Below are 14,009 nucleotides of genomic sequence, written 5' to 3'. Positions count from 1 at the left end.
TGCATTAAATGTATTTGTTATTTTACGTATTATGTAATCAGGAAAGTTAATGTTATAATATAGATTTTAATAAACCCCAGGAAGACTAATAACCAACTCTGTGGAAGCTAATAGGCCCCCAAATAACAAAACTCCTAATAGGGCTGGGTATCCTTAAGAAGTTGCCGATATGCTACATGCCTCGATACACAGACCACAATATGATACATATCTCGATTCAGTGCACTTTAAATTCGATGCGATACATTTCAAATCGATTCGATTCAGTTCAATAAAAAATAACGGATAAATCATAGCTGTAGGGATGTAATGATATCCAAATCTCACGGTATGATATTATCACAATATGCATCTCACAGTATGATATTTATTGCAATATTTTGAAGAGGCTAATATAATTGTAGATAGGACACTTTTCTGCTTTTAAAATACCTTGACAAAATTTTGGTGTGAATTATTTCCATCATAATCCCAAGAATTCAAGTAAAAACATATTTCTTCATGTTGTCTGCAATGAAATGAATCATGGGATATGTAGTTCCTTATGTTTATAAGCTAAGTTGCTACTATAAAACAATACATGTAAGCAAAGAAACTTGTAATTCGATATATTGTGGCAGCCATGATATTATTGTGAGACTTTTGACGATACGATATCAAGATATTTTGGTTACTGTTACATCCCTCCATGGCTGTGATGCTAAAAGTCTTCTTGCGCAAAGTGAATATGAAACACACTTCTTTTAATCATCAAAACAATGAAAAAGTCAAATGTGTCACATAAACAAGTTTTCTTTCTCTAAACAAGAAGCAAAACTGTAGAGCTGTAACAAAATAATTTAGTCAAATATTTACCAAAAAATATTCTTGGCGATATATCGATACAGCAGTCCCCGATATCAATACTGTATCATTGCATTAAATGATGCGATATATATTCCTCTATTTTTGCACACCCCTACCAGCTAACAAATTCATTAACTAACTAACTAACTAAATAACTAACTATATAAATAAATACATACATATTTTATCATGTGATCTGGATTGATTTTATAGACAACATTACCACTGATGTTAACTTTTTGGATCTTTATCAGTGTCCAACCTGCTAAGTGAAGTCTTATACACAATTAGTATCAATTAGAATCAAATCAGCACAGAAAAAAGTATTATCAAAACAGCACAAAAGAAAGTATTATCAAAAGAGCACAAAAAGTACTATCAAAATAAAGCTGGTGTATGAGCTGTGAGACCCGTTAGCGTTGGAGATTGGCACCACCCCTGCCTTAGTCAACACTTTTATTGGAGTCATGTGGATTCACTCTTTGCGAGGACACTTGGTAAACAGCCCCTTGTGTCTTTTCAGAACCTGTAAGCGGAGGACTGAGGCTGGGCTGTGTGCTGCAGACATGTGCTAGTCGACGTTTGCGGCTACATCAGACCGCGGCTACAGTGGGCTGCTTGATTTAATGGTTGACCTTAGCATGTTAGCGGGACCTTAAACTTGTCAACATGGTAAGCTGTTTTTTTGCTCTTTATAACTGAATATCGGCGTGAAATTATTTAGTTAGGGTTTGTTTTGTTAGGGTATATAAGTTCAGTTTGTTTTGAGTAGTAGAGTATGTAGTTATGTTGAGTTTTTTGTCAGACTTAAAGCTACCATTTGTAATTAGATTGGCCGACCCGCCCCTGTTGTCTTCTCACGTACCAACACTAGATGGTATCTGCGTTACTGCTGTCTGATAGTGTGCCAGTTTTGGTTTGACAGAAGACCAGGTGACCCCAACAAAGCAAGAGTCCAGCTGCATCTAGAGGACCCTACCCCACAGACCTCCACTGCACTTCCACCTACTTTTTTCATCACTCACTCATCATTCATTTTTTATCAGTTGTTGCTTTATAGTTCACTATTAGATGTTATTAATGGTTACAAAAATCATTTCAAATTTTTTCGCTTCAAAGACTGTACATACCGTATTTTCTGGACTATAAGCTGCTCCCTAGTTTAAATTGCACCAGCCAAAAAATGCATAATAAAGAAGAAAAAAAACATCTATAAGTTGCACTGAACTATAAGTCTCATTCTGGAGGGGATTTATTTTTATAAAATCAGAGACCAAAAACAATTAATCATGAAAGTTATAGTAATAACAATAGAATAGAGAACAACAGGCTGAATAGGCATCTGGTATGTTTACGTAACATATTAAGGTTTAAATTTTACATTTTCAGTGGTACAGGAGTAATAGTAGTAATAGGAGTAGCAGATCCCAACACACAAGCCTAGAGCACCCTCTCGTGGCTGTCAGTGTGAAAAAAACAAATATGTGAAATTTATATATTTTGATAAATAAATTGCACCTGAGAGTAAATTGCAGGACCATCCAAACCATGAAAAAAGTGCGATCTATAATCTGAAAAATACTGTAATCCCAATACATTTCGGTTTCCTTTTTGAAATCAACTTTGCGTTCTTTGTGCTCTACTCAAAGGGAAACTAGCAGTTAGAGCATGTTACATACATAGGCTAACACAAATTTAACTGCCAACATGTAGAATGGTGTAAATGCAATGTAGTCTACAATGGTGTAAATACAAATAACATATAGATGTAGTTTGTCCGTGAATGTGTTGCCAAATCTGTAATGTTAGGAAAAGGGGTTGGGTCTTTAGCAAAACAATGTCAACTTTAGTATGTTACATTGAAAAACCAGGAAACATTGGACTTTGGTGTTCTTGGTATTGGCCGCTGTTTGTTTACGTTTAGGGACCTGGGGATAGAGGCGAGTCATGTGAGGGTCATCCTGGTGGAGGTCTGAGGGTTGGGTCCTCTGGGTGAAGGTCTGCAGCCAAATCCACCTCCAACAAAGGCCATGTGAGGGGAGAGGAAACTGGTTTCACATCTGCCATCTACTGTTGAGAAAGAGGAGGGAGGTCTGTTGTCCTGGCCCCCAGAATTGGACCCTCTTCTTATTAACTTATATTAAAAGGGGGTCCATGTAAGGCTTCTTGCCCCAAGCCCGCAATTTTTTTTTGGCGGGTCTGGATGGTAAATTTAAATGGTTTACGTTGTAGCAATTGTGCATTTTTTGTAGGTTTGTTGTTAATATCGTCACAACCTAAATCATGAAATATTGAACACAAGTCATTTTACACTACTGGGCAAAAGTTTGAACACACTTTCTTTTTTTTTTTAATTTCCATGATTATTTACACTGTAGATTATCATCGAAGGCCTCAAAACCTAGCCTGATTCATCAGCCGATTTCACTTCGTAGAAACCATCTGACCTCGCAGTGTTAGAATTTGTTCACTTGACAGTATGCAAGTACTTTTTTTCATTTAACCAATCGCTGATGTATATAATGTGCCGCTAACGGGGCTAACTGGCATATTACACCGTAGGAAGAAGGGCAATAACATCCCCCTTGATAAAATTCACCAAACATTCTCTTTATTGTGGCTTTAAATCCTCGATCTCAGGAATCATTGACAACACAGAATATATGGCTCTTCGCTGATTTGCTGGTGCCCGAACTCACACTTCCTGGGGTTTTGCGAACTGTGGCATATTCTGATTTCTGATCTAGTCGCTGGAGAGAAATGAAATTGAGCGGAGGCACTAGGTGTCGCTAGCCTGGCTATCAAAACCATGAACAGATAAGGAAAGTAGTAAACAAATCCATTAAACATAAAATAACTAAAAAATATCCACCCTTTGCTTCAGCCACTGCTGTCATCGTGTGGTCCAAAATAGTGTAAATCATTGTTTTTCTTGACCCGGATATGGCCCAGCAGTGAAGTGAAAACCATCTCAGGAGACTTCACCATGAAACTCATTGAGAGAAGGTCAAGCAAAACAAGCAAGCAAAACTTTCTTTCATCCATTTCTAACAATGTATAATGAGCAGGGATTATAGCAGAAACTACACAAGCGTACCAAAATCTTGACATTCAAAGTTTATTCTTATTTGACCTTTGAAAATGAATAACCGTGTCTTTCTTTTATTATCTATAAGGCAAAGCGAAAACTATCATGCTACAACCTGCCTGATTTGTAGCAGCGAATTCAAGACATTTCGATTTTGATTCCAAGTAAAAATGCAGGCCGTGTTCCGTGTGATGAATTGTGAGTATGCAGTTCTTTTCTTAGGTAATATTGTGCAGCTCTTTCAGAATCTAATAACCGTCATGGATGTTTGCATGTTTTTCTAAAGGCTTTATAGTGATCCTGCTTTGCTTTTGTCCACTGGGAGAACAACTTGGAACAACTCCCAACATTAGAGACATTGTGATCGGGCGATGTTACGATTATATGACTCTTAACCCAGGGACAAGGTAAAAAAAAAAAGAAAATTCAATGTAAGCAGTTGCAATGTTCAGTTTGAGAACGTTTGAGATGCCTGAAAAACAAATAAAAAAGTAGATAACGATCAGAACTGGTGGAGCAAGTCTCTCAAAGGTTACGTAAAAAGGACTCTTGTGAGCTTTAAGCCATGTTGTAATATTACCTCCTCAAAACATACCTGGAGTCGTGTTTTGTTTCAGATACTCATTTGAGCAGGTATCGGTACGAAAAAAGTCACATTCACAGGACAGAAATTAACCTTTCCTGAATACCTTTAGAATGATCTTGAGCAGTATCAGAATAAGTAGATTAGTAAACGTACTGAGTATCAAGTCATCAAGTCAGTCTTCCTTAGAAATCAAGTTTGAACATGAAATTATTACCTAATATTTTAATATGAATAGCAAGCTAGTTTTTGAGTTTATCTTGAATTTGTGCCAAAAAGTTACCAAAATTTCAAGCCAGTATTCTTCTTCCAGTCAATGAATGTAACCCGACAACTGGGTGGTTCCCTGTATTGTATTCTGTGTTGTATATCCAATCCTACGTTTAAAGGTCAAAATTGACTCTTGTGATCTTTAAGTCATGCTATAATACTGTTACCTCTTCAAAAACATACTTGAAGCTGTGTTTTGTCCACAAAGTGAAACCGGCTGACCTCGCAGCATTAGGATTTGTTCGCTCGACAGTAGGTGGGTACTTTTTTATTTAACCGATCACTGCTATTTGCGCCAAACCCCCTAGGAAGAAGGGCAATAATGTCTTTCCCCTTGATAAAATTCACCAAACTTTCTCATTGTTCCAGCTTTAAATCCTCGATCTTGGGAATCATTGCCAACACAGAATGTATGTCTTCGTCTACATCCATCTCGACCGCTTTGTTTACTGTTGTGCTGTACCACAAAAGGGACTCAGACAGGCACCTGAGTTTGAGTTTCATGGCTTCACAGCTCTTCACTGATTGGCCAGTGCACGGTCTACAACTTCCGAGGGTTTTTGCAAACCGTCTAGTGTATTCTGATTCCTGACCTAGTCACTGGAGAGAAATGAAATTGTGTTTTGTTTCATTCACTCTTTTTTTATTATTCTGTCAACATTTCCAAAGCTTAAAATGCTCTGTTCCACCTTCCGATGTCATATAGTAATATAGTTTTCAAGTTAACAGCTACCCTTGGCAGTTCCAGGGCTGAAATTATCCACATGATTCTAGTAACAGCGTATGGAGTTTAAAAACATATTACAGCATTTCTTGTTTTGCCACATGACATCACGAGGTGGAACAGTGTTTGTATAAATGTATAAATAAGTATAAATAAACATGTATAAATAAGTGTAAACTAAACACAACTCCAGGTATGATTTTGATGAGGAAACAGCATTTTAACGTAAAATTAAGACATCATTGATAAAATATTATACGATTTATAAGGGAAGATATTACTGTGGTGATGAAGAGGAGATGGACAGGTTGAGGAGGCTGGTGGTTCTTCTGCTGTGGTAGTGATGGTGTGGAGTAGGGTTGCTTCACGTAGCTGAACTGACAAGATAACAAAGAGGAGAGAGAGTGCATTTGAATTGAGAGTTGATACAAGAAAGAAAGTCTTCCTATATTTATTGACGTATGTTACCAGTAATGCTTTCGATGCAGGTATGACTGTAAAGACATCTGGTGGCACTTCGAGACCATGATTCTCCGTCAACCATCTTGTAACGTGACGGTGGAGGACTATCATAAGATGTTTCACCTGATGACCCAAAACTGGCCCTGTGATACAGTAAGATAAACATCAGATCAAGGGGCTCTGGCCAAAGCTGGACGATGAACGCTATAGCCAGCTGGACTAATGTTAGCTTGAGGCAACATGGTGGAAAAAAAATCTAAATCGTGATCTCATTCCTGTGACAGTGTTCTGTTTTGGTCAAATGGTCGTGATCCATTCATTTGTCTTGAATGAAATCCATATACATGATCAATCAGTGTTGGCCTACTTTTCTTTTATGAGGTTGAAATCAGGTCCCCATAATGGCATCCTTTAATGTTAAAGTTAGGTTAGGTTAAGGTTAGGTTAAAGTTAGGTTAAAGTTAGATTAGGGTTATATTAAAATTAGTTTAAAGTTAGATTAAGGCTAGGTTAAGGTTAGGTTAAGGTTTGGTTAAAGTAAAATTAAAGTTAGATTAAAGTTAGGTTTAAGGTTAAATTAGGCAAGGTTAGTTTTAAGGTCAGGTTAGGTTAAGTTTAGGTTAAAGTCAGGTTAAAGTTAAGTTAGGGTTAGGTGAAAGTTAGGTTAGGGTTAAGTTAAGGTAAAGTTTGGTTAAGGCAGACATGTTAGACTCAGGCCTGGGGGCCAAATTTGGCATATTTGATATTATCTGCGAGATCATATCAAATATGTATTAGAGATGGCCCACCGGCTACAGATAAACTATAGAGACATTACTTATTTAAAATGTTGTTATTATTTTTATATTATGCTTGTTCTAGATTCAATGTTTAAGCAAATCTATTATTAAACATTTATTCTCATAAGAGAAGGTTTAACATTACATATCTCGAAAGAAGAGAAAACATGCACATGTTGCTGAGATTTTTCAATCAATACTTAGTCCGTTTTTAATTTTGCCCCTCTGTGAATTTGAGTTTGACACCCCTGGGTTAAGGTTAGGTTAGAGTTAGACAAGTAGCGACCATGGTTAAGATTATCAGTTTCCATGAAATGAATGCTAGTCAATGTAATGTCCTTAAGAAGCATGAAAACCCACCGTGAACGAATGTGATTTGTGAGTGATTTGTTAGGTCAGATGGCGCTTGTAGGCAGCCTCCCTTTCGTCAGTCCATCATTGAGTGTCCAACATGGTTCTCTTATATCAAATGCAGCAATATTAAAAATGCTGAAACTTGTGTGTTGACGTGTGCGTTGCAGTCTCTGTTGTGGAGTAAAACCCGGGCTCTTGTGCACAGCTACGCCGCAGTTTTACCACATCTCTGGACTCTGGAGGACACGCTGGTGGGATACATGTTCAATGACCTCATGTGGTGCAGGCAACACGAGGACACGGGTGAGTCAGGAGGCCTCTCTGTGCAGCCACAAAATAAAGCACACTGAAAACAAAATAAGTTTGATAAAAGGGAATGATCTCAAATAGCTAAATGCAATGCAAAATTGACTCTTGAGAGCTTTAAGTCACATTATAATGTTGTTACCTCCTCATAAAAAAAAACACTGCAGTAAATATATCGATCTAAACTTTTTTCCGTCACCTGGGAGAATGTAACCGAAATCTCCAACCTATAGCTTTTCTTTCAACTGAAGACCCGAGCCTATCGATCAAATATTACAAAATATAATATCTCATGGTTTGGTCCTGGTTTAGTATTAGTTTAAACCTGGGATCGTATTTGGCCCCCTCTGGTCTCTCAAGAAAACGTAGTTGAATAGTCCTGAACTACAGTCTCCAGGGTAACTCACAGCTGTGTCTTTGACCCAGATTTCGACTTCGGAGCATGTCCAGAGTGGTCGTCTTGCCAAAATCACCCTGTCTACTCCCTTTGGTTACTGGCTTCACAGAATGTAAGGCACAAAAAAAAAAAAAAAAAGAAGGAGACACTGCAGGTGAATAGGAAAAATTTGGAGATGCCAATTTGAAACTTCTTCTGTACTTTACCTACATAAATATTAGAAGAAATTTATTAAAAATCTTTTATCTCAACGTTTTTGGGACACATGAATCTCAAAATGGATGGAGCCAGGTTTGAATTTGTTGCATCATCTTGTTGTGGAGGCAAAAACATTTATGAGGAGAGGTTTGGATATCTTATTTAGTAACTGAGTAAAATAAATTGCCTAAAAATTCATATTTCACTGTTCACATTTACTGAGTTTTAAGAATAGTTAGGGTCTTGCTGAAATTTGCAGGCCCTGTGTAGGTATCACCACAGTTATATGCGAGCCCCAATCACCTCTCTTGGAATCAAAGGTCATGTTTTTGGAATTTATTCCCCTTGTAACTTTTTGGTTGGGGGTCCGTCACTTGCTTGTTTCTGTGGATACATCATTACTCTGCTTGGAATGTTCCACAGTATGACGTTAAACAGCTCTACCTTATATTTAGTAAATTACAGGTGATTTTATATCTCAAAAACACTTACAATTAGAAAAACAGGTGTTCTGACTGTGAGCGGGGTCGCCTCTCTACAGATCTCACCTGTAACTTGGTCTGGTTTGGTCTCCCTGAAGTTAGAAAGGTTTAATACCATACTGTGAAACATTCCAGATAAAGCAAAAACACCTTCAAGAAGGACCCTCCACCATAAAAGTTACACAATGCACCTTTAAAGATGGTGTCCAAACATCAACTATGAATAACCAAAGTCTGTATTTTTGGAGATGCATCATATGTTCCACAGAAGAGCCCAGGTGCCCAAGGTCCCTACCTCTTAGACAAAGCAAAACAAGTGCTGGTCAGTATATGTCCTCAACTGCATATTGTTTCATTAAACATTAAAGGTGCACTGTGTAAGATGTTTTTGCTTTGCTTGAAATTTTTCACAGTATGATATTAAACCTATTCATCTATTTCCATGGAGACAAACACCATGCCAATTTACAACTGCGATTTGTGGAGAGGTGGCCCTACTTAACAGTAGAATGTGTATTTTTAAGGTATTGTTGTACTGTAAAAAACAAATATAAATAATAATAATAATAATAATAATAATAATAATAATAATAATAATAATAATAATAATAATAATAATAAATACACCTAGAATTATATCATAAATGAGTTTAAACGGACAGTTAAAAATTTTGGACATAGGACCTCATTTCCTAGTGAGCCAGAGTGTTGGAGACATGTGGAGACACTATTTTTATCCATCCATTTGCAGAGGTCACTGGTGCTAGGCTAGTGCATGTCAATGGCCATAGTTAGCCTGCCACTAAAAACAATCTTACCCACTCCACAAAGCACCCGAAGCAAAACAATTATTACACCAGACTGTTGATGTAAATGTCTATATTCATAGAATAATGTTTGAAATAAAATTAACCTTGGATCGCATGAATCGTTGCATGTTGAGGGACTATTTTCTCAGCAGCAGCTGAAGGTGCTAGGTGATATCAGTCCACTGCTGCCAAGATTTGTATCAGGAAGTACAAATCGCTGCTGCTGCTCAGACAAAAATCCTTCAAATGCAAGGTTGGTTTGACTTCTAAAATGATTCTATTGACACAGACATTCACATCGACAGTCTGGAGTTATAATTATTTTGCTTCGGGTGTTTTGTGGAGTGAGTAAGTGTTTTTAGTGGCAGGCTAACTATGACCATTGACATGCACTAGCCTAGCACCAGCGACCTCTGCAAATACAAGGACTGGATGGAATGTTTAAAAAAGTGTCTCCACATGTCTCCAACACTCTCCAAAATTCAACATGTCCAAAATTCCAGACTGTCCCTTTAATGCAACTGTACTGTGATACATTCCACAAAAAATAATCTCCCTGGCATATCTAAGATGACAAAATCAGGTGCTGGATTTGTACCAAAAAAGCTACATAGTGCATCATTATTAATATATTAGTAAATGGTAAATAGTCACATTTTTATACAGCACTTTTCCACCTTTAAAGCACTCAAAGTGCTTTACATCACAGAACCTTTCACCCACTCACCCACTTTTCTACACCACTGTACACAGACACTATTGCACTTTTCATCTGTGTTTGCACCTGCGCCCGTCAGTTTGAGGAAGGGCAAATCAAACCACATCCTGCCCACAGCATCCAGTTCAGCAAGAAGTCTTTATATATGTGATTATTAGCATATGGGTAAACACTGGGTTGCTGTACAACATATATGCAAAAATTGTATGTTTTAAGATAGTCTCAAAACTCAAGAAAGTTGTAGTTCCATTTAAACCTGCTCTTTCTCTTCAGATGGTGTTAAAATATAATAAAGCTCAGATTAAAGTCTTACAAGACACAGATAGAGCAGTGCTTACAGTTAGCGTCACACTCCCAGGGATCATTGATGACATGAGCTGCAAAGTTTCAATAACACTAGAATATGAAAATAGACATGATATATGGTAGGTATCACAAATTCATACATTCTAACAAAACCTTGAGCTCCACCAGAAGGTACAGTAGCCTTCACAGCAAAAAAACTAAAATGTGTATGCCTGTAGTGTCTCCCTATAAAAAATGTCTGCCTAACGGTTCTATATTAGACAAAATTGACTCTTGTGAGCTTTTAGTCATAAGAATGTTGTTATTTCATCAAAAACATATCTGGAGTTTTGTTTTGTTTCATTCACACAGTTTCATTCACACCTTTATTATTACCATAATTCCAGACTATTAAGTGCACCTGAATATCATCATCAACAAAATTTTAAAAGAATTTATTTTTTTTTTTTTTTTTTACATGTATTGGCCACATCTAAATATAAGCTGCAGGTGTCTACGTCTTCAAGAACGTTTTTCAAGTTTGGACTGTCTGCTTTCGCCTCTGGAAGCTTTTGTCATCTTTTTGCATTGAGTCAGTTTGTCACGCTATGCCAAGCTCACCAGCAGCTCTGTTTCCTTCTTTCACAGCCACATCAATTGCCTTTTACTTAAAAGCTGTATCATCTGCATTTCTTTGTGTGTTTTCCATGAGTTGGGTGTGTGTATGAAGCGCTAAATAACTGTTCAAAACAGAATCAAATGAGCATCTTCCTCGGCACGTCACCCCGTCCCTCCCTGCATTCTAATGCGCATGTCTCCGGCAAAAAGAGCCACTGTCCAGTCTGTATCTCTTAGGATTTCAGCAGATTTCAGGCTCTCAGGGGGCGGGGCTAGTTGTATTGATCAGGTATGAGTGGATGTCCGGCTACTGAAGTTTGAGACGTTTCTTCTCGTCATTTACACGCTCACCTGCATTTAACGTATATGGATCATTAAGATGTGTCTCCCTCAATAATGTTCATTTAGCATCATAACTTCTTTTATCATACGTCGATAAACTGTTTTAGTGCTGTCAGCAGTGTTAATATTGCAACTTCATGTTAACCGCGCAGACAGCGCCTTTTTCTGCACTCAGGCTGCACGTGTATTCACTGTGTTGCCAAACCATACACCATAAATATGAATGGACAACGTGCCAAACAAATAATCCATCCATATATTACAGTTCAAAGTGTGAGAAAAAAGTAGCAGATTATAGGCTGGAAATTACAGTAGGCTGTCTATATCTACAAGGCTCAAAATGCTCTGTTCCACCTTGTGATGTCATGAAGCGGGAGTTTTCAACTGCACAACTACCTTTTACCTTTTAATTAGTAGAAATCTGTAATTCCAGGTCTGAACTGATCAAAATGATTCTGTGTATTAACCATTTGTGTATGTGTATTAAATATGTGTGAATGAAACAAAACAACACTCCAAGTATGTTTGTGATGAGGAAACAACATAATAACATTTATCAGAAAATAGCATAATATGGACCCTTTAAATTAGAATCTTATCTGACCTTATTGATTTTTAGTTCGCAGAAATGGCTTGCGGCAACGTCACCGTACTTCTGAACGGATCCATTGGTGTCGCTTTCAACAGAACGAGGTATAACCACAAACAATACAGATAATGTCTTTTGAATATCATCTTTCAAGAACAGCTTTGGGCCATTTCACAGTATGTTTGGAAGTGTTGAACTGGATAGCCTCAGCCCACAAAGGGTCCATTATGTCAATATACATGTGGTAGCCAGCCTCATGGGACCCCAGATGTGAGTTGGAATTGTAAACATATTCACACACTACATTGTTAGATATATAAAGAAACTAATATTTTGACTTAATGTCTGCAGAGAGTCGTGTAGCCAAGGATCTGTCGTGGAGTTGATTCAGATTCTCCAGACGAGGGGGTTCCGGTGGACGTGCACGGACAATGACCAGTACATTTTATTACTGATAAAAAAGTAGTCCCAGGATTATTAGATGTGGTTACGTATGATGTAGGTTATGTTTCATCCTGGAAGTGTTCAGGATCGGTCAAGTCCTAGTCTCATTCTGTGTTCCTGTTTCAATTGTGATTATTCAAGTCATGATATAATCTGAAAATATATATATATATAATATATATGTATAACATTTATTTTTTCAATCTATACTCCAAAAATTTAAAAGATAATGCAAAGTCTGAATCTTGAATCTGGCTGTATATGTCAGATTAACTTTACTTTATTTACAATAGATTCTTCTGAGCTTTAAGCCATGTTATAATCTTATTACCTCCTCAAAAACATACTTGGAGTTGTGTTTTGTTCTTTTGCACATGTTTGAGTGATCCTGATTCATTAGTCTATATACAGCTCCAGTACTCAGAATACTTCTTGTGATGTCATGTAGTGGTAGTTTTCAAATAACAGCTTGTTGTGGAAAAAATTATATATCTTTTTTGGTGATAAAAAATGAATCAATTTGCAAAGCCTGGTGAGTTTTTGTAATACAGAAGAAGGTTTATTCTTGTCAATGCAGATATGGACAAGGCCTAGGCGTGACCTGTCAGAGACCAACTGCCCCTTCTGTCTCTTCTCTCCAGTCACCCTTCTCTCTATCTTCCCCCAGAGCATCTGAGCTCTGAGTATTTATACAGGAATTTACTTACATAGCAGAGTAACTTTTGTTTCACAACTCAATTTAATGTTTGAGGACAGGTAAGACAACACAGCCTTTCCTGTGGGGTGGGGACAGTTGTATCTCCAGAGCCTTTACACATGTTAATGACTGGTCTGGTTTCAGGTAGAAATCAGTCTTTGTGTAAATGAATGTGATTTACACAAAGACTGATGGAGAGAATTTTTTCCACAATATACATTTCCATCGCAAGTTACATTTAAGATTTTGTTCAGTACAGATTGTCAATTCCTGGTCTCAACTGATCCTAGTGACAGTGTATAGAGTTTAAAAACACAGTGGAGCACTTCCGGTATTACCACAGTTTCCTTTCTAAGGAAGAACCTAAATACGCAGGATTTGTGTGTTAAACATGTGCAAATGAAACAAAACAACTCCAGGTATGTTTGTGATGAGGAAAGCTGCACTACAACTTTTCTGGTTGGAATCCATGACTTTTGTGTGAATTGTGTCCAAAATGTTCCACAGTACGGCTTTCAAACCCCAGCTCCATAGAGACAACCATGCAGCTCCATCAGATCAGATCTGTGGAGAAGCGACCCTGCTCACAGTAAAAAATCATGTCTTTCAAGGTATTTTTGGTTGACATTTTCAATGCCATGCTGCAAAACATAACAACAAAGCAATAACATCTCTATAGATGCAAGCAGCAGATATACCGTTCCTTCCACCAGAAAGGTTACGCAGTGTGCCTTTAAAGTTCTTGTAGAGCGTGTTATTTTCTGAAAAATAATACAGATTTTTTTTTGTTCACCCCTGCAGGATGCTGATGATGCTTCAATGCATTCAGAGCCAGGATTCATGCAGAGTGACAAAGCTGAAAAGCACACTATTCACACACCTCAATTAACATTTTTGTGTTCTTGTAACCTGTTTTATTGCTTACACTCTTTACATTTTTGTCACATTGTTTGAATAAAACTGGACAAACTGCTGAGGTGACTTGCTCAGGGACATATAGGCGTGTAAGAGTTGAACC

General features: G+C 37.5%; 1 protein-coding gene across 1 annotated transcript; it reads left to right on the top strand.

Annotated features, from left to right (window-relative positions):
* The first annotated feature begins 4,104 nt into the window (after positions 1–4,104).
* On the top strand, positions 4,105–13,880 carry LOC110165536 (ADP-ribosyl cyclase/cyclic ADP-ribose hydrolase 1-like). Its single transcript, XM_020930735.1, has 9 exons — positions 4,105–4,132; positions 4,221–4,341; positions 6,000–6,126; positions 7,274–7,409; positions 7,839–7,921; positions 11,881–11,954; positions 12,028–12,120; positions 12,202–12,288; positions 13,793–13,880. Exons 1-9 carry the CDS (start codon positions 4,105–4,107, stop codon positions 13,878–13,880), a joined length of 837 nt encoding a protein of 278 aa, XP_020786394.1.
* Positions 13,881–14,009: the final 129 nt, after the last annotated feature.

This window comes from Boleophthalmus pectinirostris, unplaced genomic scaffold, assembly GCF_026225935.1.
Source record: "Boleophthalmus pectinirostris isolate CB_2022bp ecotype Guang Dong unplaced genomic scaffold, ASM2622593v1 HiC_scaffold_15, whole genome shotgun sequence".
In the NCBI taxonomy this organism is placed as follows: Eukaryota; Metazoa; Chordata; class Actinopteri; order Gobiiformes; family Gobiidae; genus Boleophthalmus; species Boleophthalmus pectinirostris.
The sequence above is the reverse complement of the archived record's forward strand: the minus strand, read 5'-3'. Positions and strand labels throughout refer to the sequence as shown.